Source organism: Grampus griseus (assembly GCF_964374135.1).
Source record: "Grampus griseus genome assembly, chromosome: 7".
Classification (NCBI taxonomy): Eukaryota; Metazoa; Chordata; class Mammalia; order Artiodactyla; family Delphinidae; genus Grampus; species Grampus griseus.
This window is the reverse complement of record NC_139001.1, coordinates 109753324-109780017: the sequence shown is the minus strand read 5'-3', so window position 1 is coordinate 109780017 and position 26694 is coordinate 109753324. Positions and strand designations below refer to the sequence as shown.

General features: G+C 41.4%; 1 protein-coding gene across 1 annotated transcript in view; it reads left to right on the top strand.

Moving 5' to 3' along the window:
- Nucleotides 1–26036, top strand: part of SAP130 (Sin3A associated protein 130) — a 75428-nt gene extending 49392 nt beyond the window's left edge. The window contains exons 16-21 of the mRNA XM_082658788.1: nucleotides 392–750; nucleotides 4821–5069; nucleotides 5251–5376; nucleotides 22896–22999; nucleotides 24779–24892; nucleotides 25115–26036. Coding sequence (XP_082514914.1) covers nucleotides 392–750; nucleotides 4821–5069; nucleotides 5251–5376; nucleotides 22896–22999; nucleotides 24779–24892; nucleotides 25115–25273 — 1111 coding nt within the window. The 3' untranslated portion in view covers nucleotides 25274–26036. The remainder of the gene's footprint in view (nucleotides 1–391; nucleotides 751–4820; nucleotides 5070–5250; nucleotides 5377–22895; nucleotides 23000–24778; nucleotides 24893–25114) is intronic.
- Nucleotides 26037–26694: the final 658 nt, after the last annotated feature.

The window sequence follows — 26694 nt, the reverse complement described above, 5'->3', positions numbered from 1 at the left end:
TGTTTTATAAGAAGTAGGTTTACAAATGACATATGAAGTGTGAGTATAGTTGTTATTAAAAAAAACCTCCTAAGGCAGCATATGCAATAATGAATTCTTGGAGGGAAAAATACACTAATGTAATGAAAATTGGTTGTCTTTCAGTGATGTGACTTTGATTTCTTTAAAGTGTTCTTCGTTTTCTAAATTAATTTTATTACTGCCTATAAAAACGATGGGGATGGTTCTGAAACTTGAATTCCCTTTAAAAGTTACCCTAAAGTTCAACTTTTAAAATCAAGGAATAGAGTTTTAGTTGTGCTGTGTGTTGTACAAAAAGAATTGGACAAATATTCACCTTCTGAGATGATGCAGGTTAAGGCAACTTTCTGTGTTTGCTTTTGTGTTTCAGTGCCAAACCCAAGTCAGAGATCCACGTATCGATGGCCACTCCAGTCACTGTGTCTATGGAGACCATATCCAATCAAAATAATGATCAGCCCACCGTTGCAGTCCCACCCACCGCTCAGCAGCCTCCACCAGCCATTCCAACTATGATTGCAGCAGCTAGCCCCCCGTCACAACCAGCGGTTGCCCTTCCGACCATTCCTGGAGCAGTTCCCGTCACTCCACCCATCACCACCATTGCCACTGCCCCTCCACCGCCAGTGGCTGTGGGCAGCAGTCTCTCCTCCGTTTTGGGCCCTCCTGTACCTGAGATAAAAGTTAAAGAAGAAGTGGAACCAGTGGACATCATGAGGCCAGTTTCTGGTAAGTTCATTCACAGTATGCTCTTTGCTGGCAGTTGCTTCTTCCCCTTTTCCTAACTCTCCTCAGAGTCCAAACTCTCATGTGACCCTCAGCCAGGAAGTCTGACGCCTTGATGCCCATTTGAAATTTGTATTTCATTAGTTTTTAATAAATAGAAGAAAGCATTGCGCTCCTTTTGAAAACTAAAGCCATATTGCTACCCTTTTCTAGTTAATTTTCTCACCAAAATCTTGAAAAAGATTATTATTTCCCTAAGAATATCTTTGAACATAGCTTCTTGTATTCATTAAGAAAATATTGCCATGGAAAAGGGGTTCACAGTACAATCATAGCTAAGTGCTGATTAGTTTACAGTGTGTTCCCTGCCAATTTTTGTTGCCTTGTGCATGCAGTAAAGTAAGATCTGTGTTGTAGGAAGTAGTCTCTTGATAAATTTATTTGTGATTAGTAAAATCCCAAAACTACCATCACCCCCTCCCTCTTCTCAACTCTAAACTTCTAGTTTGTAAAAGGCAGGTCACTTTAAAGGTTTTCTTTTTGTTTGGTTGGTTTTCTGTTATTTTAATAACTTACGTGTAATCTTATTTTCCTGACTACAAAAGTAACATTCAGTGTATGAAATTTATAAAATACAGAGAAAGCCAAAGTGGAAAACAAGTCAGTTTGTCCCATAGTTACCCAGTATTACCCTCTTAACCATTCGGCATGAAGACCCCCATCTCCCATGCCGTCTGTTCAGTTATGAGGTGTGGTCATGCTATGTCTACAGTTTTTAAACCTGCTGTGTATTTATTTGCTTATTTATTTTCATTTTATTATGCCAGGAAATATCCTTCTATGGCACCCATATTTAGCCTCAGCACTTCCGTTGAAAGGTACTGTGGATAACCCTGGAGGGGAAAGGAAATGGTCTCACTTTTGCTGTTCATCTGCTCTTTCAATGTACTGGATACTTCCTCTTAACCTCTCGGTACTAGGAAGTCGGCAGTGTCCTTCCTCAAACCGTAGGGCTCTGCACCGGCCTTTGTCCTGTAGGGCTCTGCGCCAGGCACTGATGATACAACCTTGTACAAAACAAGCACAACTCCATCCTCTTGGAACTTACCTTCTCGCAAGGGCAACAGACGGTAAAATGAAGTAGAGACAAAATATAAGGGAAAGTTAGGGCTGGAGCTGTGATTTTTAAGAATGCTTTAAAGGAAAGGCCTTACTGAGGAAATGATCTTTGAGCAGAGACATTAAAGAGATGAAATGCTGGCCACGAGGATATCTGGAAGAAAGTCATTTCAGACCGGGAGAGCAGTAAATGTAAAAGCCTTGTGTGCTCAAAGAATAGCAGAGGCAACGGCAGATGGAGCTCAGTAAATAGGGGAGCGGGATGGACAAGGTCAGAGAAACAGGGTCAAGACTGTGAGAGCCTGTGGGCCACGGTAAGGCCTTCGGCTTTGCTGAGGGAGGTGGGAGCTGTCAGAGGGTTCCGAGCAGAAGAGAGACTTGAGCTCACTTCCATTTTTAACAGACCACTCTGGCTGCTCTGTGGGAAAAAGACTGGGAACAAGGGTGGAATTAGGGAGATGTGTTTAGAGCCTGCTGCATTAATTGCAGGGACTAGTGAAGGTTTCAGCCAGGGTAGTAGCAGTACCAGTAGTATGAAGTGGTGAGAGTCTAGATATATTATTGAAGTAGAACTGAGAGGATTTCTTTATTAAGATGGAATGTTGTGTGTGAGGAACGGCATCAGAGGCAACTATAAAGTTTTTGGCCTTAGTGTATGGAAGCATAGAGTTGCTGGCAGTTGAGGTAGGGGAGGGTGCGGGGGGCGGGGCTCCATTGTGTAGGGAGAGATCAGGAGTTAGTTTTTAATCTTATCCATTAAGTTAGATCTTAATGGATAAGATCATCTGAGGAATGAGCGCACGATAAAAAACAGAAGCAGCTGTGAACTGAACCCTGCGGCACTGCACCATTTTGAGGAGGGAGAGGAGGCCGAAGCTAGCACAGGAGACTAAGTGGAGGGGCCAGAGTGAGAGGGAGAAAGCGTAGAGTATGATGTCCTAGAAAGCCAGGACAAGGGTCATGACTGATGAGAGATCAGTAAGGTAAGAACTGAGCAGGACCATTGGATTTAGCAGTATGAAGGTCATGCAGATCTCGAGAAGAGCAGTTTCCACGTAATGATATTGGCCACAGCATGATGGGGAGTGGGTTCAAGAGAAAGCTGGGAAACAACTTAGAGACAGGGAGTATAAACAGCACTTGAGGAGTTTGTTATAAAGTGCTAGAAAAAGGAAGGGCAATATCTGAAGGGAAATGATGCCAAGAGGAAGTTATTTTTAAGACAGGACAAATGAGTTTTGTATGTTAATGGGAGTGATCCAGTAGAGGGGAAAGAAGTGATGATGCAGGAAAAAGAGACGAATTCCTGAAGCGATGTCTGAGGAGGTGAGAGTGGGTGGGACCTATTGTGTATGTGAAGGAATCTGTGTCTGCTGAAATCACAGAGAGAAAGGAAGTGCCTGGTCACAATGCATGTAAGTACGTATAGCTGGTGGGAATTTATGGACATTTCCTTCTGATTATTTCTATATTTTCCAGTAAGATAGAAAGCAGGGTCATAGCTGAGGGTAGGGGTGATATAGGAGGTGTTGAGGGTGAATGGACTTGGCAGATGCGGGAGGATCGTCCAGCAGCAAGGGCCTGCTCGAGGTCAGCAAGCATGCTAACAGGACACCTGTGCCCGTTGCTGTGTGTTTTTCTCTGGCTACACTCAGCTGCACAGGTGCAAACTAGTTGGACAGTTGGATTTAACCTGTTGTGCTTTTTGCTCAGTGAGTACAGTGAAGCAAAAGAAAGGACAATAAACGAATAAAGTGAATAAAATTAATGGGAGAATTAAAACCCAGTGATAGGAGAGAGTGGACATTTGAGGGATGAGTGACAGCAAATAAGTGGTATGATTAATGGATAATAGTTCCTAATGGGGTCTAGGAATTATTGGAGGCAAGTTACTAAGAGAAGTGACCTAGAAAGATAGTTGGGCTATCTTTGGGCTGGAAAGTCAGATGCTAGAAATTGAGATGTGATGACAGAGTGACGGGTATGACTGTTGGGAGTGGGTGGCTGAGGAAGGGTGGAGGGAAAGGATAGGCCAAGGATATATGGTATAGAAGAGTTGAGGTGAAGTTTTCTCATGGTTTGCGTGTCCCCAGACACATGATCCATACAAGCCCAAACAAATGATGTTAACATTGTACTGAGAATGCTGCTTATCTGGGGGCAGTGGACTGTGGTAGTTAAATAGTCCAGGCTCCAAAGCCAGACTGCCTCTGTCAGCTCCCAGCTGTCCCACTTCCTACTTGTGTGATTTGTGCCACGTTTTCTCATCTTTAAATTGGGGCATAATATAATGCCTACTTGCTCAGATTACTTTTAAGATTATATCAGTTAATGGGTTATCTCCTAGAAATCAATGCTCAAAGGCTTGAAAAACAGTGGCTTGAACATGTAAGGTTTTATTGTCTCCCTTGAAGCGAATCCTGAGGCAGACAGTCCAGGCATGGTATGTGGACTCCATAAAATCATTAGGGATCCAGGCTCCTATCACCCCTAGCATTTGACCCTCATGCTCTTGATTTAAGATAGCTGCTGGAACTCCAGCTATGCCATCTGAGTTCCAGGGTCACAGGAAGAAGACGAGGAGTGGGTCATGCCTTCTTTCTTTTAAGGAAACTTCTTAAGAGTGCTACAGAGCACTTGTATTTTCATTTCAAAAGGCCACAATGAACTGTAAGGGAGACTAGTAAATATGGTCTTCCAGCCAAGTGACAGTGTGCCCATTTCAAAGTGAGGGGTGCTCGTGCTAAGGGAGGTGAAGATGTGAGGTATTAGAAAGCAGTGGGCAGCCTCTGCTACAGTTGGAGTGCTTAGCATAGCGCTGGGCATGTCGGAAGACTCCATAAATGTTAGCTCTTTTTCCTGTCTTCCTCATCTTTCTCATTGATGGAAATCAAGTGACACTTTCCACTGTGTTTGGGCTCTCATGCATGTGTGCACCCTTTTTCCTATGACAGCAGTTCCCCCCCTGGCTACCAACAGTGTGTCTCCGTCTCTTGCATTGCTGGCTAACAACCTGTCCATGCCTACAAGTGACCTACCACCCGGTGCTTCGCCAAGGAAAAAGCCTCGGAAGCAGCAGCACGTGATTTCAACAGAAGAAGGGGACATGATGGAGACAAACAGCACTGATGATGAGAAGTCCACTGCCAAGAGTCTTCTGGTGAAGGCAGAGAAGCGCAAGTCTCCTCCCAAGGAGTATATCGGTAATGCTCACTTGAGCTAAATTTTGTCACAAGAAGCTTCCCACTTAAGTCAGGGGTCCATCCCTGAGGCTGTTTACATAGCCAGGTTTCACTTACGGCTTACCTGCAGGAATTATACCAGGAAGATTGTTGCAAATAGATAGTAAGCTATTTAATGTCTTCTTTTTCTTCTCTTGAATAGATGAAGAAGGTGTGAGGTATGTCCCAGTGCGTCCAAGACCTCCCATTACCTTGCTCCGTCACTATCGGAACCCCTGGAAAGCTGCATACCACCACTTTCAGCGGTACAGTGACGTCCGGGTCAAAGGTCAGTTTCCCCAGAAATGTTCGGTGTTAACACTTGCAATGGGTCTTTCAGTCAGCTATATTGAAATCACAGTAGAATAGAAAAACAGAATCACAGTTTCCTAGTTTCAAAAAGAACCATAAGTTTTTGTTATAAAATCTCAAGACTTTATTGTTTAACTTAGATAGAATACACAGTTGAGCATAAAATTTGGAAAATTATCCTTTGCCTCAGAAAGCTTTGTGTACTTTACTGGAAACACAGTCTAATGAATAAATGACAACATGTGTTGCCAGCTCCACAAGTGGTCACAGATGACCTCTTTAGCCCTCAAAGTGGTTGAGGAAGAGCTATACTAGACTGTTACTGGACATGGTCCACAGTAGTTCCAGGATGCTCAGATATACATGTGTGATAAGCCCCAGGAAGTATATTTTCCAAAAGACGTTTTGTTCAACATATGTGAAGCTCTTGGAATGGTCTAGTACAAGCACTCAGTGAATGTCTTTGTGGTTTTGAACTTGAGAATAACATTCTCATTCATTAACCCACTTATAATAAAAATGGCTGATAGTACTTTGCGAATATCTGCAAATATTTCTAGGGATAGACTTTGTGTCATTAATCTCAAATATAATCATTGCACAGAGAAGTGTAAGTTTTCAGAGAATTGGTCATATTTCCCATTCCCTCAAATAAACTTTACTTGGAAGCTTCCTTGAAGCCTCAAGATGAGTCTGATTTGGATGGTACTGACTAATTAATGCCTATCAGCAGGAGTGAAGGTCCTGACAGTTCACTATCTGAATGGAAGTACAGAGGTGGCTGCACTGCCCAGCTTTTCTTCCTCACAAGTACACCCTGAGGATTGAAAAGAGGGTGAGATTTCGAAAGAGAAATCAGAGAATGTTGGCCTTTGGTGGAGGCAGGATATGAGCCACCAGACATTTCTTCACACCACAGGAATTCCATATCGTAGCAGGAAAGTATTTACAGTTTTCCCTGGTAACATTTTAAGCCATAAAAGATTCTTATTGCTTATTGGAACTCACTCTTCAAAAGCTATCTCAGGAAAGGTTATTTGACAGCTGAAAATACTGATGATTCCTAAATCTTCTGTTTGGATATGTACATATTAATCACCTTGTGCCAAGTCTCTTGACTATTAAACTTTAATTGAACTATTTTGCCTAAGCTTTAAAGTCATATTCATACAAAGAAATAAAGGTGGAGTACTAAAAACAGGTAATTCACAGGGAGGAAAGAAAAGAGAAATAGGGGAATAAGAAGCACAGAAAACAAATAATAACATGGCAGGCTTAGCCTTACATATCAGTAATTACCTTAAATGTAAATAGTCTGGAAGTACCAATTAAAACACAGATGGGCAGAGAGGATAAAAAAAAAGATCCAACTATATTATGTCTGTAAGAAACTTCAGATACAGTGTGTCAGTAGAGTGACAGTAAAAGGGTGGAAAAATATGTACAATGCAAAAACTAATCAAAAAACAAGAGCAGTTATAATAATATCAAATAAAAGTAGACTTCAGAGGAAAGAAAATTACTAAAAATGAAAAAAGGCATTACATACTGATTAAAACTATATAGGCAACAAAAATCATGAGCTTCAGAATATATGAAGCAAAAACAGCTGAAAGGAGTATAGGCAAATGTGCAGTCATAGTTAGACCTTCGATACCCTCTTCTTGGCAGTTGATAGAAGTACTTTACAGAAAATCAGAAGGATATACAAGAAGTGAACACCACGAACCAACATCTAGTAGACATTATAGGACACTAGAACTGCAGCAGAATACATATTCTCTCAAGTGCACACAGAACATGTAAAGACAGACCATATTTAGGATCATAAACCTCAACAAATTAGGGAGAATTGAAATCATATACAAAAATATAAAGTATCTTCATTGACCATAATGGAATCAAACTAGAAACCAGTGACAGATAAAACCTCCAAGCCATGGATTAAGCAACACACTTCTAAATAATGGGTCAGAGAGGAAGTCAAAAGGGAAGTTTTTAAAAATACTTAAAACTGAATGAAGATAAAAGAACAACATACCAAAATATGTGGAAGGCAGCTAAAGCAGTGCCAACAGGAAAATCTATAGCACTAAATGTTGATATCAAAACAGAGGAGGAGGGCTTCCCTGGTGGCGCAGTGGTTGAGAGTCCGCCTGCCAATGCAGGGGACACGGGTTCGTGCCCCGGTCCGGGAAGATCCCACATGCCGCAGAGCGGTTGGGCCCGTGAGCCACGGCCGCTGAGCCTGCGCGTCCGGAGCCTGTGCTCCACAATGGGAGAGGCCACAACAGTGAGAGGCCTGGATACCACGAAAAAAAAAGAGGAAATACCTCAGTCACAGTTTCTACATCAAAAAACGAGAAAAAGAAGAACAACATAAACTCAAAGCAGGTACAAGGAAGAAAATAGTGAAAAAAGCAGAAATCAGTGAAATTGAAAACAGAAAATAATAAAATGAAAAAGCTAATTCTTTAAAAGAAAAATCAATAAAATAAATCTCTAGCAAGACTGAAGAAGGTAGAAGAGAGAGGACATAAATCATGAATATGAAGAAGGAAACAGGAGAGGCAGCACTGCAAACATCTGCAGACAACAGCCGTACACTTACTGCATATGCAAGCATGGCAACAAACAGTGCTTGACACATGATATTCTGTGTCAGAGATTAGCTCAAGATGGCAGAGTAGAAGGATGTGAGCTCAGCCCTTCTTAAAAAAACACCAAAACCACAACTAACTGCTGAACAACCATCAACAAAAAAAAAGCACTAGAACCTACTGAAAAAGATAGCCTACATCCAAAGATGAAGAAGCCACAATGAGATGGTCAGAGGGGCGCAGTCACTATAAAATCAGATCCCATACCCGCCAGGTGGGCAACTCACAAACTGGAAAACTGTTATACCACAGATGTTCTCCCACAGGAGTGAAAGTTCTGAGCCCCACATCAGGCTTCCCAGCCTGGCAGTCTGACAAGAGAAGGATGAGCCCCCAGAGAATCTGGCTTTGAAGGCCAACAGGGTTTGATTGCAGAAATTCCACAGGACTGGGAGGAAAAGTAACTCCAGTCTTGGGGGGCGCACACAAGGTCCCATGTACACCAGGACCCAGGGGTAAAAAGCAGTGACCCCATAAGAGACAGGCAGACCTACCTGCTAGTATTGGATGGTCTCCTGCCAAGGTGGGGGATGGCCGTGGCTCACTACAGGGACAATAACACCAGCAGCAGCAGTTCTGGGGAGTACTCGTTGGAGTGAGCCCTCCCAGAGGCCACCATTAGCCCCACCCAACAGCCTGTAGGCTCCATGCTGTAACACCTCAGGCCAAATGACCAACAGGGCAGAACACAGCCCCACCCCTCAGCAGACATGCAGCTTAAAGTCTTCCTGAGCATGGCCCTGCCCACCAGAGGAACAAGACACAGCTCCACCCACCACTGGGCAGGAACCAGTCCCTCACATCAGGAAGCCTGCACAAGCCTAATCTAGCCTCATCCACCTGAGGGCAGACAGCAGAAGCAAGAACTACAGTCCTGCAGCCAGCGGAATGGAAACCACAATCACAGAAAGTTAGACAAAATGAAAGGGCAGAGGAATACGTCCCAGATGAAAGAACAAGGTAAAAACCACAGAACAACTAAGTGAAGTAGAGATAGGCAACCTACCAGAAAAAGAATTCAAAATAATGATAGCGGAGGTGATCCAAGAGCTCGGAAAAAGAATGGAGGCAGAGATCGAGAAGATGCAAGAAATGTTTAACAAAGACCCAGAAGAGCTAAAGAACAAACAAACAGAGGTGAACAACACTATAACTAAAATGAAAATTACACTAGAAGGAATCGATAGCACAATAACTGAGGCAGAAAAATGGCTAAGTGACCTACAAGACAGAGTGGTATAAATCACTGCCACGGAACAGAATAAAGAAAAAAGAATGAAAAGAAATGAAGACAGTCTGAGACCTCTGGGACAACATTAAATGCACCAACATTCGCATTATAGGGGTCCCAGAAGGAGGAGAGAGAAAGAACCTAAGAAAATATGTGAAGAGATAATAGCTGACAACTTCTCTAACATGGGAAAGGAAACAGTCAACCAAGTCCAGGAAGCGCAGAGCGTCCCAGGCAGAATAATTCCAAGGAGGAACACGCTGAGACACATAGTAATCAAACTGACAAAAATTAAAGACAGAAAAAAATATTAAAAGCAACAACGGAAAAGAAACAAATAACATACAAAGGAACTCCCATGAAGTTATCGGCTGATTTCTTAGCAGAAACTTTGCAGGCCAGAAGGGAGTGGTAAGATATATTTACAGTGAGGAAAGGGAAGAACCTACAACCAAGATTACTCCACCCAGCAAGGCTCTCATTCAGATTCGACAGAGAAATCAAAAGCTTTACAGACAAGCAGAAGCTAGGAAAATTCAGCACCACCAGACCAGCTTTGCAACAAATTCTAAAAGAACTTCTCTAAGTGAAAAAGAAGAGACCAAAACTACTATAGAAACAAGAAAATTACAATTGGAAAAGCTCACCAGTAAAAGGCAAACATACAGTAAAGGTAGGAAATCATCGGCACACAATATGATATCAAAACCAGCAAAATTGTGAGAAGAGGAGAGCACAAATGCAGGATGTTGGAAATGGATTTGAAATTAAAAGACCAGCAACTTAAAACAATCTTATTTATATATAGACTGCTATATCAAAACCTCATGGTAACCGCAAACTGAAAATCTACAGTAGATACACAAAAAAGGAATCCAAACACAGCATCAAATCACAAGGGAAGAGAACAAAGAGGAAGGGAAGAAAAACCACCTGCAATAACAAATCCAAAATAGTTAACAAAATGGCAATAAGAACACATATTGATAGTTACCTTAAATGTAAACAGATTAAATACTCTAACTGAAAGACGTAGACTGGCTGAATGGATACAAAAACAAGACCCTGCATATATGCTGTCTACAAGAGACCCACTTCAGATCTAGAGACACATACAGAATGAAAGTGAAGAGATGGGAAAAGGTATTCCATGCAAATGGAGATCAGAAGAAAGCTGGAGTAGCAATACTCATAAAAGACAAAATAGACTTTAAAATAAAGACTATTACAAGAGACAAAGAAGGACACTACATAATGATCAAGGGATCAATCTAAGAAGATATAATAGTTGTAAATAGATATTCACTCAACATAGGAGCACCTCAATATATAAGGCAAATATTAACAGCTATAAAGGGAAAAATTGACAGTAACACAGTAATACTGGAGGACTTTAACACCCTGCTTTCAAAAATGAACAGATCATCCAGACAGAAAATCAGTAAGGAAACACAGGCCTTAAATGACACATTAGACCAGATGGACTTAATTGATATTTTTAGAGCATTCCATACAAAAGCAGCAGAATACATATTCTTCTCAAGTGCACGTGGAACATTCTCCAGGATAGATTACATCTTGGGTCACAAATCAATCCTCAGTAAATTTTAGAAACTGAAATCATATCAAGCATATTTTCCAACCACAACGCTATGAGATGAGAAATCAACTACAAGAAAAAACTGCAAAAACCGCAAGCACGTGGAGACTAAACAATATGCTACTAAACAACCAATGGGTCACTGAAGAAATCAAAGAGGCAATCAGAAAATACCTAGAGACAAATGAAAATGAAAACACAATGATCCAAAACCTATGGGATGCAGCAAAAAAAAGTTCTAAGAGGGAAGTTTATAGCAATACAATCTTAGCTCAGGAAACAAGAAAAATCTCAAATAAACAATCTAACCTTATACCTAAAGCAACTAGAGAAAGAAGAACAAACAAAACCCAAAGTTAGAAGAAATCATAAAGATCAGAGCAGAAATAAATGAAATAGAGATGAAGAAAACAATAGCAAAGATGAATAAAACTAAAAGCTAGTTCTTTGAAAAGAAACAAAATTGATAAACCTTTAGCCAGGCTCATCAAGAAAAAAAAGAGGGCTCAAATCAGTAAGATTAGAAATGAAAAAGGAGAAGTTACAACTGACACCACAGAAATACAAAGGATCGTAAGAGACTACTACATGCACCTATATGAACAGACCAATCACAAGTACTGAAATTGAAACTGTGATTAAGAAACTCCCAACAACAAAAGCCCAGGACCAGATGGCTTCACAGTTGATTTCTATCAAACATTTAGAGAAGCACTAACACCTATCCTTCTGAAACTGTTTCAGAAAATTGCAGAGGAAGGAATACTCCCAAGCTCATTCTATGAGACCACCATCACCCTGATACCAAAGCTAGACAAAGATACCACAAAAAAAGAAAGTTACAGGCCAATATCACTGATGAACATAGACGCAAAAATCCTCAACAAAATACTAGCAAACCGAATCCAATAACACATTAAAAGGGTCATACACCATGATCAAGTGGGATTTATCCCAGGGTGCAAGGATTTTTCAATATCTGCAAATCAATCCATGTGATACACCATATTAACAAATAATTGAAGAATAAAATCTATATGATCATCTCAATAGGTGCAGAAAAAGCTTTTGACAAAATTCAATACCCATTTATGATAAAAACTCTCCAGAAAGTGGACATAGAGGGAACATACCTCAACATAATAAAGACCATATATGACAATCCTACAGCTAACATCATACTCAACGGTGAAAAGCTGAAAGCATTTCCTGGAAGGTCAGGAGCAAGACAAGGATGGCCACTCTCGCTACTTTTATTCAACATAGTTTTGGAAGTCCTAACCACAGCAATCGGAGAAGGAAAAAAAAAAGTCATCCAAATTGGAAAAGAAGAAGTAAAACTCACTTTTTGCAGATGACATGTCATTATACATAGAAAATCCTAAAGATGCTACCAGAAAACTACTAGAGCTCATCAGTGAATTGAGTAAAGTTACAGCATATAAAATTAATACACAGAAATCTGTTGCATTTCTATACACTAACAGCAAAAGATCAGAAAGAGAAATTAAAGAAACAATCCCATTTACCACCACATCATAAAGAATAAAGTACCTAGGAATGAACCTACCTAAGGAGGCAAAAGACCTGTACTCCAAAAACTCTAAGATGCTGATGAAAGAAATCAAAGATGACCCAACCACATGGAAAGATATACTGTGTTCTTGGATTGGAAGAATCAATATTCTCAAAATGACTATACCACCCAAGGCAATCTACAGTCTTAAAATTTGTATGGAGACATGAAAGACCCCGTATTAGCCAAAGCAATCTTGAAAGAGAAAAATGGAGCTGGAGGGATCACGCTCCCTGACTTCAGACTATACTACAAAGCTATAGTCATCACAACAGTATGTTACTGGCACAAAAACAGAAATACACGTCAATGGAACAGGATAGGAAGACCAGAAGTAAACCCATGCACCTGTGGTCAATTAATCTATGACAGAGGAGGCAATGGAGGAGAGATAGTACAATACAGTGGAGGGGGGACAGTCTTCAATAAATGGTGCTGGAAAACTGGACAGCTACATGTCAGAAAATGAAGTTAGAACATTCTTTAACACCATACACAAAAATAAACTCAAAATGGATTAAAGACCTAAATGTAAGACGAGACATTATAAAACTCTTAGAGGAAAACAGGCAGAACACTCTCTGACATAAATTGCAGCAGTATCTTTTTTGATCCATCTCCCAGAGTAATGGAAATAAAAACAAAAATAAACAAATGGGACCTGATTATACTAAAAAGCTTTGTACAGCAAAGGAGACCATAAACAAAACAAGAAGACAACCCACAGAATGGAAGAAAATATTTGCAAGTGATGCAGCTCACAAGGGATTAGTCTCCAAAATTTACCAACAGCTCATGCAGCTAGCTCAGTGTCATCAAAACAAACAACCCAATCAAAAAATGGGCGGAAGACCTAAATAGACATTTCTCCAAAGAAGACATACAGATGGTCAAGAGGCACATGAAAAGATGTTCAACCTCACTAATTATTAGAGAAATGCATATCAAAACTACAATGAGATACCACCTCACACCAGTCAGAATGGCTATTGTCAAAAAATCTACAAACAATAAATGCTGGAAAGGGTGTGGAGAAAAGGGAATCTTCCTACACTATTAGTGGGAATGTAAATTAGTACAGCCACTACGGAGAACAGCATGGAGGTTCCTTAAACAACTGAAAATAGAAGTACCATATGATCTAGCAGTCCCACTCCTGGGTATATATTGGAGAAAAACATGGTTCGAAAGGATACATGCACCCTGATGTTCATTGTAGCAGTATTTACAATAGCCAAGACATGGAAGCAACCATAGTGCCCATCAACAGAGGAATGGATTAAGAAGGTGTGGTACATATATACAATAGAATATTACCCAGCCATTACACAGGATGAAATAATGCCATTTGCAGCAACATGGATGGAGATTATCATACTAAGTGAAGTATATCATACAGAAAAAGACAAATATCGTATGATTTCGCTTATATGTGGGGGGAAAAAAACATACGAATGAACTTCTTTACAAAACAGAAACAGACTCAAAGACTTAGAGAACGAATTTATTGTTACCAGGAGGGAAGAGTGGTGGGGAGGGATAGATTGGGAGTTTGGAATTGACATGTACAGACTGCTGTATTTAAAATAGATAACCAACAAGTACCTACTGTGTAGCACAGGCAAGTCTGCTCAGTATGCTGTAATAACCTAAATGGGAAAAGAATTTGAAAAAGAATAGATACATGTGTATGTATAACTGAATCACATTCCTGTACTCCCGAAACCAACACAACATTGTTGGTCAACTGTACTCCAATATGAAATAAAAATTTTTTAAAAAGAAGGAAACAGGATATTACTAAGACTGTGCAGCCATTAAAAGCATAAGGAAATACTACAAACAACTTTATGCCCATAAAGTCAGCTGCTTAGATGAAGTAGACCAATTCCTTAAAAGCCACATACTAGCAAAACTCAGTCAGAAACAGGCAATCTGAATAGTCTTATAACCATTAAATAAGTTGAATCCATAATTTAAAAGCTTCCAAAGAGGACTCTATAGGCTCAGATACTTTTACTGGGAAATTCTACCAAACGTTTTTTTGTTTGTTTTTTGTTTTTTGTTTTTTGTTTTGCGGTACGCGGGCCTCTCACTGTTGTGGCCTCTCCCGCTGCGGAGCACAGGCTCCGGACGCGCAGGCTCATCAGCCATGGCTCACGGGCCCAGCCGCTCTGCGGCATGTGGGATCTTCCCGGACCGGGGCACGAACCTGTGTCCCCTGCATCGGCAGGCGGACTCTCAACCACTGCGCCACCAGGGAAGCCCTACCAAACGTTTAAAGAAGAATCAACACCAATTTCCTACAATCTCTTTCAAATATAGGAGGGAACACTTCATTTTATGAAGCCAATATTTTCCTGATACAGAAACAAGACAGAGTACAAATATAGAAAACTACATATCAATATTCCTTAATGAATATAGTTGTAAAAATTCTTAACAAAATGTTAGCAAATTTAATCCAGCAATATCTAAGTAGAATTTTGCACCTTGATCAAGTAGGATTTGTTACAGCTCTGCAAGGTTAGTTCAGCATTTGAAAATCAGTGTAATTCACTGTTTTTAACAGGCTATATTAATTTCCTAGGGCTGCCATAACAAAGTACTACAAGGTGGATAGCCTAAAATAACAAATATATTCTCTCATAGTTCTGGAGGCCAGAAGTCCAAAATCAAGGTATCAGCCGGATCATGCCCTCTCTGAAGGCTGTAGAAAAGAATCCTTCCTTGCCTCTTTTTAGCTTCTGGTGGTTGCCAGCAACCCTAGTTATTCTTCGGCCTGCTGCTGCATTACTCCAGTTTCTGCCCCCGTCTCCAACAGAGCATTCCTCCCTGTGTTTCTTGACTCTTTGGATTTAGAACCACCCTAATTCAGTATGACTTCTTACTGCATCTGCAAAGACCCTCTTCCAAATAAGATCACGTTCACAAGTACCAAGGGTTAGAACTTAAACATCTTTTGGAGGGACACAGTTCAACCCACAACAGAAGCTAAAGAAAAATCACATGATCATATCAATTAATGCAGAAAATTTGTTTGACAAAATTCAAAACGTTTTCATGATAAAAACTCAAAAATAGAGAAGGAGGAAGACTTCCTCAACTTGATAAAAAGTCTACAAAAAAACTAGAGCTAACATTATACTTAATGCTAAAGACTGAATGCTTTCTACCTGAGATTAGCAAAAGGATAAGACTGTCTTCTGTCACCACTCTTAACTTAGGATAGAACTGGAAGTTCTAGCCACATCATAAAGTAAGGAAAAAAGAGATAGAAGCCTATACAGGTTGGAAAGGAATAAATAAAACTATTTGCAAATGACATCATTGTCTACATAGACAATCTCAAAAAAAACCCTGAAACTAGTAAATAAGTTCAGCAAGGTCACAGGCTACAATATCAACATGAAAAAAATCAATTATAATTTTAGATACCTGGAATGTTGTGGAAACATATTGAAAGCATAATGCCATTTACAATTATTCCCCCCAAAGTGATATACTCAGGTACAAATCTAGCAAAACATGTACAGGACATGTTTGCTGAAAGCTGAAAAATGCTGATGAAAGAAGATCTAAATAAAGAGACATACAGCACTCATGATTAGAAAAACTCAAAGATGTCAGTTCTCCCTAGATTGACCAATACATTTACTGCAATTTCTACCAAAATCACAGAGGTTTTTGTAAACTTAGTAAAGCTTGTTCTAAACATTATGTGGAGAGGCACAGGGACTAGAATAGGTAAAATAATCTTGAAAAACAACAGAAATCTTCTTACCAAATCTTCTTTAGCTTCAGTACTCAAAACAGCATGGTGTTTGCAGAAGGATAGACGTATTGATGACAGGAATGGAATAAAAAATGCAGAAATAGACTCACAAATATGGCCAACTGATTTTTGACCAAAGTGCAAAAGGAATTCAGTGGAGGAAGGAGAGTCTCTTTAACAGATAATGCTGGACATCCATATGTTTGGTGGGGGCAGGGGGGACCTCAACCTAATCCTCACACTTCATGCAAAAATTAACTCAAAATGGATAATAGATTTAAATGTAAAACTATAAAACTTTTAGGAAAAAAACCTAGGAGAAGGTCTTCAAAACCTAGGGCATGGTGAACAATTCTTAGACATAACACCAAAAACACCATCTCTAAAAGAAAAACAATAAATTGGACTTCATAAAACGTTTTTTTATCTGTGAAAGACCCTATTAGGAGAATGAAAAGACAAGCTATAGACTGGGAGGGAATATTAGCAAACTACATCTCTAATAAAGGACTCATGTCTAGGATTATATATTAGGAACTCTCAGTACTTAACAGTAAATAAAAACAATAATCCAGTTAGAAAATGGACAAAGGCATAAAGAGACATTTCACCAAAGAAGATACATGGATGGCAAGCACCTGAGAAGATGTCCAAGGGAATATAAATCCTGGTCCTTAAGTGTGGGCTATGTAGAGACTTTGTTCCAAAGTGTGCAGTGTGGAAGAGGGTGTCTCTCTCTCTTTACAGTGGAGACATGTGACAAACATCACCTCAGCCAGGTGATCAAAGTCAATTTCAATAGTAATGAATCATGTAATAATACGTACCCTTCTCAGGCAGTGATGACAATGGTACTTCTCTATGTCTCCTCTCAAAAATCTATTAACCACTATCTAATCCTAACAAAAACATCAGACAAATCTAACTAGAAGGTCATCCTACAAAATAGTTAACCAGTACTCTTTAAAACTGTCAACGTCATCAGAAGCAAGGGAAGTCTGAGAAGCCATCAAGCCAGAAGGAGTCTCAGGAGACACGACAAGTAAATGTACTGTGGTATCTTGACTGGATTCTGGAACAGAAAGCAGTAAAATTTAATTTTTAAAAAGCGTTTATCCCTAGCCATTAGAGGAACTTAAATTGAGATGCCTACCAAAATAACTGAAATTAGGGAATTCCCTGGCAGTCCAGTGGTTAGGGCTTGGCGCTTTCACTGCCGGGGACCAGGGTTCAATCCCTGGTCAGGGAACTAAGATCCCACAAGCCACGCAGCACAGCCAAAATAACTGAAGTTAAAAATACTGATAATGCCAAGTGGGGATGTAGAGAAACTAGATCTCTCATACATTCCTTTGAGCATTTTGAATGTTATCCCACTGCTTTCTAGCCTCCATTGTTTCTCTAGAGAAGTCAGCTGTTGATTTTATTGGGGTTATCTTGTAAATGATGCATCATGTTTTGTCTTGCTCCTTTGAAGATTTTCTCAACTTTGACTTTCAACATTTTTATAATACTATAATATGTCTATTTGTATCTTTGCATTTATCATACTTAGGGTTCCTTGAGCTTCCTGGATATATAGTTTATTGGTTTTCAGTAAATGTGAGAAGTCTTCAGCCATTTTTTCTTTGAATATTTCTCCTCCTTTCTCTCTTTTCCTTTTGGTACTCCTTTATACATGTTTTGGTGCTCTTAATGGTGTTTCATGTTTCTTTGAGGCCCTGTTCATTCTTCATTTCTTTCTCCCTTCAGTTCTTCAGTGCTGTTGCTCTGTCTTCAACTCTACTAATTCTCTTGTACCAGTTCAGATCTACTGTTGAGCCCCTCTAGTAGATTTTTAACATTTTGTTTACTGTACTTTTTAACTCCAGAATTTCCATTTGGTTCTTTTCTTAAAAAGTAATTTCTGTCTCTCTACTGATTTTCTCTATTTAATGTGACATGATCATCATACCTTCTTTTACTTCTTCACTCATGCTTTTCATTCTGTGAATTTATTCATAACAGCTACTTTGAAATCTTTTTCTGATAAATCTGACATCTGGTCACTCTCAAGCAGTTTCTGGTGCCTGTTTCTTTTTCCCTGTGTATGGGTCATACTTTCCTGTTTCTTTGCATGCCTCATAATTTTTGTTAGAAACTGGACATTCTAGATACTATATTGTAGCAACTCCTGGCACTGATCTCCCCATCTCTTCCAAGACCCACTATAGTTATTTGCTGTTTGCTTGTTTATCTGTTTAGCGACTGGCTGGATTCTTTTAGTGAAGTCTAATCACCTGCACCCCGCCAACACCACCAAGTGTTAATAAGCCTCTGACATTACTCCTTGGGGAGGCACAGCTTTGGGTGCCCACAGTCACCTGGGAAGACAGTGGCATTAGTACGGTTCTCCCCCACTGTTTCCCTGACTACATCCAGCTGATAAACCCCACTACTTGCTTGCCATTTGATTTCCTAGAACACAGTACTGGAATTTGACCTTAAACACAAATTCCTCTGCAAACTAATCCAGTCGTATTGTAGCTCCTTGCCAGAATGGTTTTGAGGTCAGTGTTTGATGTTTGTTCTGCCCCCAGGAGAGCTCCTGCCAGCTGTCTTACTCTTTGTTCTCTCCTGAAAACTGGTCAGCCCACAGCCTAGGCCGCGCCTTTCACTGGGTCTGTCCGTTTCCTCCCACTTTGACTGCACTCTCCGCTGCTTTGGGGAGCATATGAACTTGCGTACTCTGTTGAAAATGGAGCCACCTCCTTTGGGAAGAGATTAGAAGCTTCCTGTGCTATGGCCTGTTTCTCCCTCCAGGCAGAATCTCTGAGCCTAGGGCTCTGGAGGTGGGAGTGGGACAGTGACAGCCTTTTCTCCGAGTAACACCTTGCTCTAGGAGGTGAGCACTCAGGGTAGGGGAAGAGGAGTGAGTAGCCTGGGGTATGTCCGCTTGGTTTGCCTCTCCTAATGTGACGCCACCATTTAACAAGCCAGGAGAAGGGCTCCTGGGGCCCCAGTGTTCTCAGCACGCCTTGCCTAAGGTACAGTCTCCATCCCACAAGTGGGGTTGAGCAAAAGAAGGGAGCCCCCACGTCAGTTCGACTCGCCCGGGACTTGGCCTCAGCAGCAGGGAGCACGGAGCAGGATGAGAAATGTCTCGCTTCTCCTTGGAGGACAGCCATCTCCCTAGCGGCTGGCGGAGAGGGGGCTCTGTGGGCTGGGATGCAGCAATCTGGGATGGAGTCACCGCCTCTCAACTGGAGAGAGGAGAGAGGGAGCGGTCTTGGTTTAAATACCACAGACTTCCTGTTCTTTCCACATTTTCGTAGATTTGCTTGAGTAGATGTTTCTGCTTTGCTCTTTGCCCTTAGGACCTTTCCCAGAGGTTTAGTGTTATTTAAAAGTTTTCCCCAGTTTCACTGGGGAAGCAGCTTAGAAGAACACTGTCATATCACAAGTCAGTTGTCTCTTATACATTGCTGAGCTACTCTGGAAAAAAAAAAATTTTATAAAAACCAAACATACACTTACCATATGACCCAACAGTTGCACTCCTGGGCGTTTATCCCAGAAAAATGAAAACCTGTGTTCACACAAAAATCCGTACACAGGTGTTCATAGCAACTTTTTGGTAATAGCCAAAATCTGGAAACAATACAAATGACGTCAAACGGTTAAACAAACTATAGTGCCATTGAATACTACTCAGGAATGGAAAGGAAAGAACTATTGATCATGTAATAGCCTAGATGGATCTCAGGGGCATTGTGCTGATGCTTAGTGGAAACAGCTAATCTTAGGAGGACACATACCAAAAAGAAAAAAAAGAAGACATATCACGTGATTCTATCTATATAGCAGTCTCTAAGTGACAAAATTATAGAGATAGAGAACAAATGAGTGGATTTGGGGGTTAATCATGGGGCAGGGGTGGTGTGACCATAAAGCTGTGGCACAGGAGAGATGTCTGGTGATGCAATAGTTCCGAATCTCGATTGCGGTGGCAGTCACGTCAGTAAAATGATGTAATGGCGTGTACTCACTTTACATCAGTGGCGGTTCCCTGGGTGCGATACTGTACTACAGTTATTAAGATGTAGACAGTGGTGAAGGAGAAATACCTGACCTCTCTTTACTGTCTTTTTTCCCCAGTAATAGCTTTATTGCACTATAATTCATGTAGCATACAATTCATCTGTTAACATGTACAATTCAGTGATTTTTAGTATGTTCACAGTTGCACGTCCATCACTACGGTGAGTTTTAAAACATTTTCATTACCCCAATAAGAGACTCCACGACCCTTAGCCATCCTTCCCAGTCCTGCCATGTTCACTCCTCCCTATACCCCCAGCCCTAGGCAACCTCTGATCCGCTTTCCATCTCTGTAGATTTCCAGTCCTGGACATTTCCTATGAACGGAATCATGTATTATACAGTCTTCTGTGACAGGCTTATTCCACGTAGTGTAATGTTTTCAAGGTTCAGCCATGTAGCATGTGTGAGTACTTCATTCCATTTTCCTGCCGAATAATCTTCTATTTTATGGATATATACCACATTTTATTTATCCATTCATCACTTGATGGGCATTTCGGTTGTTACCACTTTTTGATTATTATGAATAATGGTGCTGTGATCATTTGTGTCTGCATTGTTTTTATAAATTTATTTTATTTATTTTTGGCTGCGTGGGGTCTTCATTGCTGCGCGTGGGCTTCCTCTAGTTGCAGCGAGCAGGGGCTACTCTTTGTTGCGATGCGCGGGCTTCTCATTGTGGTGGCTCCTCTCGTTGTGGAGCACGGGCTCTAGGCGTGCAGGCTTCAGTAGTTGTGGCTCGTGGGCTCTAGAGCGCAGGCTCAGCAGTTGTGGCGCACAGGCTTAGTTGCTCTGCGGCATGTGGGATCTTCCCGGACCAGGGCTCGAACCCGTGTCCCCTGCATTGGCAGGTGGATTCTTAACCACTGCACCACCAGGGAAGCCCCATGTGTCTACATTTTTGTGGGAACATCTGTTTTCATTTCTCTTGGACATATACGTAGGAATAGGATTTCTGGGTTATTTGCTAGCTATAGTTAACATTCTAGCAACTCCCAGACCGTTTCCCAAAGTAAATACATTTTTCCCACGGGCAGGGCATGAGGATACTTCGGATTTCTCCATATCCTCACCAGCACTGTCTCTTTTTTTTATTACAGCACCCTAATGGGTCGGAAGTGGTACTTCACGTGGTTTTGACTTACATTTCCCTAATGCCTAATGATGTTGAATATCTTCATGTGATGTTGGCCATTTGTATATGTTTTTTGGAAGAAATGTCTTTTGGGATCCTTTGCCCTTTTTAATTGTTTTGTCTTTTTATCATTGAGTAGTAAGAATTCTTCCTATGTTTTAGATACAGGTCCCTTACCAGATATATCTCTAGACTATCTTTGCAACTTCTGTGAAACTAAAAAGTTTTTTTTAATGCTCGTAATGAAATATACACATCCATCTAAAACTGGTGAAATCTGAATAGGGTCAGTGGACTCTGTCAGTGTCATGGTTGTGATATTGACTGTAGTTTTGCAAGATCTTACCACTGGGGGAAGGTGGATAAAGAGTACACAGGATCCACAACATTGTAAAGCAATTATAATCCAATAAAGATGTGGAAAAAAAAAGTACACGGGATCTCCCTGTATTATTCCTTACAATTGTATGTGAATCTACAGTTCTCTCAAAAAGGTTAAAATTCTTTCATCCCATTCATGCTAATATTTGTCTAGTAGACAGAGGTTTTTTTTAATTGCTCTGAGAAGTAAAGTCCGTCAGTTTTAGGTTCACAATCATATCAAAAGAGATATTCCATGTCCCACCCCCACCCCCTCCCGAACATGCACAGCCTCCCCTACCGTCAACACCACCACCAAGTGGTGCATTTGTTGCATCTGCTGAACCTAAACTGACATACAAGTATCACCCAAAGTTCATCATTTACGGTCCAGTTTGGTCTTGGCATTGTATACTGTATCAGTTTTGACAAACATATAGGTAGGGTTTTTTCGAGATTAATTTTTAAAATAACAAAATAAGTTTTTTAATTAAAAAAATGTTTTTTAATTATCCATGTACTATGTAATTACATTTTAAGTCCTAGTTAAACAGTGATATGAAAACTTCACAGATACAGCTAAACTCACCTTTGACAGGTACCCCTCAATCCTAGTTTCTTTCCCCAGTCCAAATGATACAATTCCTATTTATTTTACTACAGTGCTGGTTACTGGACTTTTCTACTTACATTTAAATGTGACTCAGGTTGGAGCCCTGTGACTTCTCCAAGATCTAGATAACACCACGGAGCTTCTAAGCTTCATGCCCAAACTCTCCACATGCTGGCAAGCTTCACACATGAGCAAGGCTCCAACCCACTAAAGACCATTTCCTTCATTTAAGAGTTTAGAGTACTAACTTACTCTCTTTTGAACTCACTAGATTAGCACAGTAGGTCTGTAAAGAATTCTTCTGGTGTGGACAAAAAGAGCTTTTATTCATGTTGTGACTTGTATTTTCAGTGACTTAAAGATATTTAAGTAAAGTTCTTAATAAGGTAGTGGCTTGAACACAAATGACTTTAGCTCTATAAAAATTGAAATATACTTCTTTTTTTTTTTTTAATGGTTCCAGAGGAGAAGAAAGCTATGCTGCAGGAAATAGCTAATCAGAAAGGAGTATCCTGTCGTGCCCAAGGCTGGAAGGTTCACCTCTGTGCTGCCCAGTTGCTGCAGCTGGTAGGTGGCGCTCTAGCAGTTGTTACGCCCTGCTGAAAAGAAGGATGGATGCTGGAAACGTCTGGGTTCATAGAACGTTTTCTTTAGAGTGATTCCGAAACGTTCCCAGTTAACGTGGGTCATGGTAGAATTTTTATGTGTGCTGTGTGATATTATAATTACTGTTACCTATTCTGTGGATGGATGTAATTGTAATCTAAATATATCTTAGTTTTGGTCCCCATAAGTGAAATATACTGAACAACTTAAGTTTGTAAGATGTACAGTTAAGGTTCAGTGTTACCTGTTGCCGTGACATCTGAAAAAGAGGGGGCGTCAGATGACCCAGCTGTGTAAGCTCCTCCTCCTCACGCTGCTCCTTGTCGTGGGGACCAGGCACAGTTCCCACTTCTTCCTGAATAGTGGGCTTCAGTTCTCTGCCAGCTTGCGATACTCAGATAAGCCGGTGACATCCTCCCGGGAGCACCAGGGGGCACCGCTCCCTCTTGATACTGCAGTGCCTGCCTCCTACAGCCCCTACTCCTTCACTCCATTCCCTGCTTGTCATGGAGTGCAGCCCCCATGTGGCCGTGCGTGGTGTGCGGTGTCCTCTTCCCCTGGGCTGTGAGTATACTGACTAGTAAACTGCTGTTGATCTCTTCTGTCCAATGTGTTAGGTGTTCAGCCCTTTCCATAACCCTAGGCGGGAATCCTTCCTTCAACAAGGTAAAGAGGAGGTGATCAAAATAATAACCTCGGGTTTCCCTGGTGGCGCAGTGGTTGAGTGTCTGCCTGCCGATGCAGGGGACACGGGTTCGTGCCCCGGTCCGGGAAGATCCCACATGCCGCGGAGCGGCTGGGCCCGTGAGCCATGGCTGCTGAGCCTGCGCGTCCGGAGCCCGTGCTCCACAACGGGAGAGGCCACAGCAGTGAGAGGCCCACGTACCGCAAAATATAAAAATAAAAAAAAAACCTCACAAAGTCTTTCCATGTTTGGAGTAGCAATGATCTGAAGAACACTGTCTTTCATGAGTATTGTTTTTCAAGTAGTGCCGTGGCCAGTTTTTATGTAGCATAAAAGCATATTCCCTGAAACTTACAGGCTTGTTTTCCAGAGGGATTGTGAATTCCTGGCGGAATGTAAAAGTTATCCTTGGACTTCCCTGGCGGTCCAGTGGTTAAGACTCTGCACTTCCACTGCAGGGGGCACGGGTTTGATCCCTGGTCGAGGAGCTAAGATCCTACATGCCGTGTGGTGCGACCAAACAAACAAACAAATAAATAAATAAGTTATCCTGGGGGCTCCCCTGGTGGCACAGTGGTTGGGAATCCACCTGCCAATGCAGGGGACACGGGTTCGAGCCCTGGTCCGGGGAGATCCCACATGCCGCGGAGCAGCTAAGCCTGTGCGCCACAACTCCTGAGCCTGCGCTCTAGAGCCAGTGAGCCACAACTACTGAAGCCTGAGTGCCTAGAGCCCACGCACCCAGCAAAGAGTAGCCCCCACTCACTGCAACTAGAGAAAGCCCGTGTGCAGCAACGAAGACCCAATGCAGCCAAAAATAAATAAACTAATTTAAAAACAAAAGTTATCCTGGAAGATGGACTCGGAATTATGGCAAATTGTAATGTAAATTGTTGATCAATTTTCTTTACTGCATCTTAGTCATTGGGAGAAATGATTTTATCACCCAAACAGATCCGATACCAGTTTACGCAGGTGATTCAGGGTGGGTTGTTTGCCTGAGTTTGACAGAAGTATCTCCGAGGTCATGACGCCCTCCCTCTTGTTTGTTGCAGACAAATCTAGAACACGATGTTTATGAAAGACTCACCAACCTACAAGAAGGGATCATCCCAAAGAAAAAAGCAGCAACTGATGATGATTTACACCGAATAAATGAACTAATACAGGTTTGAAGGAGTCCTTTCCCTCTCCTTACGTCTCCCTTTCCCTCTCTCGTCCACTAATGTCTTTAGTAAAAACCTGTTACTTCAGCCTGCATTGTCAAGAAACACTAAAACCTTTTTTCTGTGTGAAAGCCTCAAAATGGCTCAATCCAAAGGTGAGAAGTTCTTTAAAAGCCACATTGTTCCGAAGATTACTTACTGACGATGTGATGTCTTTTGTTTCAGGGGAATATGCAGAGGTGTAAACTTGTGATGGATCAAATCAGTGAGGCCAGAGACTCCATGCTTAAGGTTTTAGATCACAAAGATCGTGTCCTGAAGCTTCTAAATAAGAATGGGACTGTCAAGAAGGTGTCAAAATTGAAGCGAAAGGAAAAAGTCTAGACCCCGAATCAGGACTTTGGAAACAGAATTTATGAAGAATGGTGTTGGGGGTGGGGGAGGGCTTTGGTTATTTTCAAAGCAGAACATTGAAATTAAGACAGCGTTCCTTAACTCATGCTCGAAAGCAGAGGGGCCCACAGCATCCAGTGACACAGAAGGATCGGAGCTGATCTGACACAGTGGACTCCAGTCTTTCTTTCAGGCGTCTCCCTCTTAGACTTACCATGTCGTCCATGATTCCTGATGCATCAGTGTCTCCCAGTTGGAATCGGTGACACAAGTGACTGGCTGGCGTTTTTCGGCCTTCCAGTTGATAAACTGTATTTATCTGCTGGATTCCTGCAGGACCCATACTGAGCCTGGACTGAAAGTATCCACTCAGACCATCTGTTCTCTCTCTACGCTGAAAATCGAACCTCTTCCCTTCACCCCAGTCGGTCCTTACTCTGACCTTCAGATGCCCACGCTGGCCTTCTAAAGCAGTGCCATGGCACCGAGAGACCTGCCACATCTCACTTTAAAGGGTTTGAACTATCGATTCTTGTCATTTTTTTAAAGAACCATTTCAAAGTGAAATTGTTATATTGTCTGTCCTGCGTGTGTCAGAGTTGGGTTTTTGTGGAGGTTCGGAGCAGGCAGCACCGTAAGTTGCTCTGAGATCTTTGTTCTGAAGTACGTTCTTGGTTACCTGTACTTCTGTAGCTGGTGTGATGCTGTTGATTGTATGTACCACACATCTCCAAACGTTAATAAAGGACTCAAAGAGGTTTTTGTACAGAAGCAGTTTACATCTTTTTATAAGTTAATCAGTGCTGTACTGCACATCGCTCGAGTGTTTACCCTACTGTAGTTTCTCTCACGTTGTTGAGTCTACTCTGTTAAAGTTTTGTTGTTCCACATAGAGTTCCACTTACCCTCGTATCTTGAAGATGTCACAGATGGTGAAGCCTGTTGGCTTTTGGTTATCTTAAATACGAGACTACCTTGTATCCCACTGCAGATAGAAATTGGTCATGTTATAGGACAATTAGGGGTAGAGCTTCCAGGAGAGTGGAGTTTCTTTACAAGGTTGCTTCCTGTGAACTAGCTCAAGTGGGAAGCCCAGCCTTGCTTTTTGCCTTGACCTGCACAGATCTGAGACAGGAGTCTATGCCGAGTGATCCAGTCCTTGGGACCAGAGATGGCCCTCCTGGGACAGCCTTCCTCGAACTGGGATGGTAAACTCTCATCTGTTGTAGGATTGGGGAAGAGAGAAGCAAAGCAGGCTTTCAGCCTTCCCCCGGTTAGGCCACATGGCCTGCATGGCATAAGCTAAAGAGGTCCTCGGAACAGTCACGGCTGCTTCACTAGAGTGTTTCAACCTGAAGATATTACTGACTGTGTACTAGACGGTGCCGGTTTAGTGTTGTGTGCAGTATAGT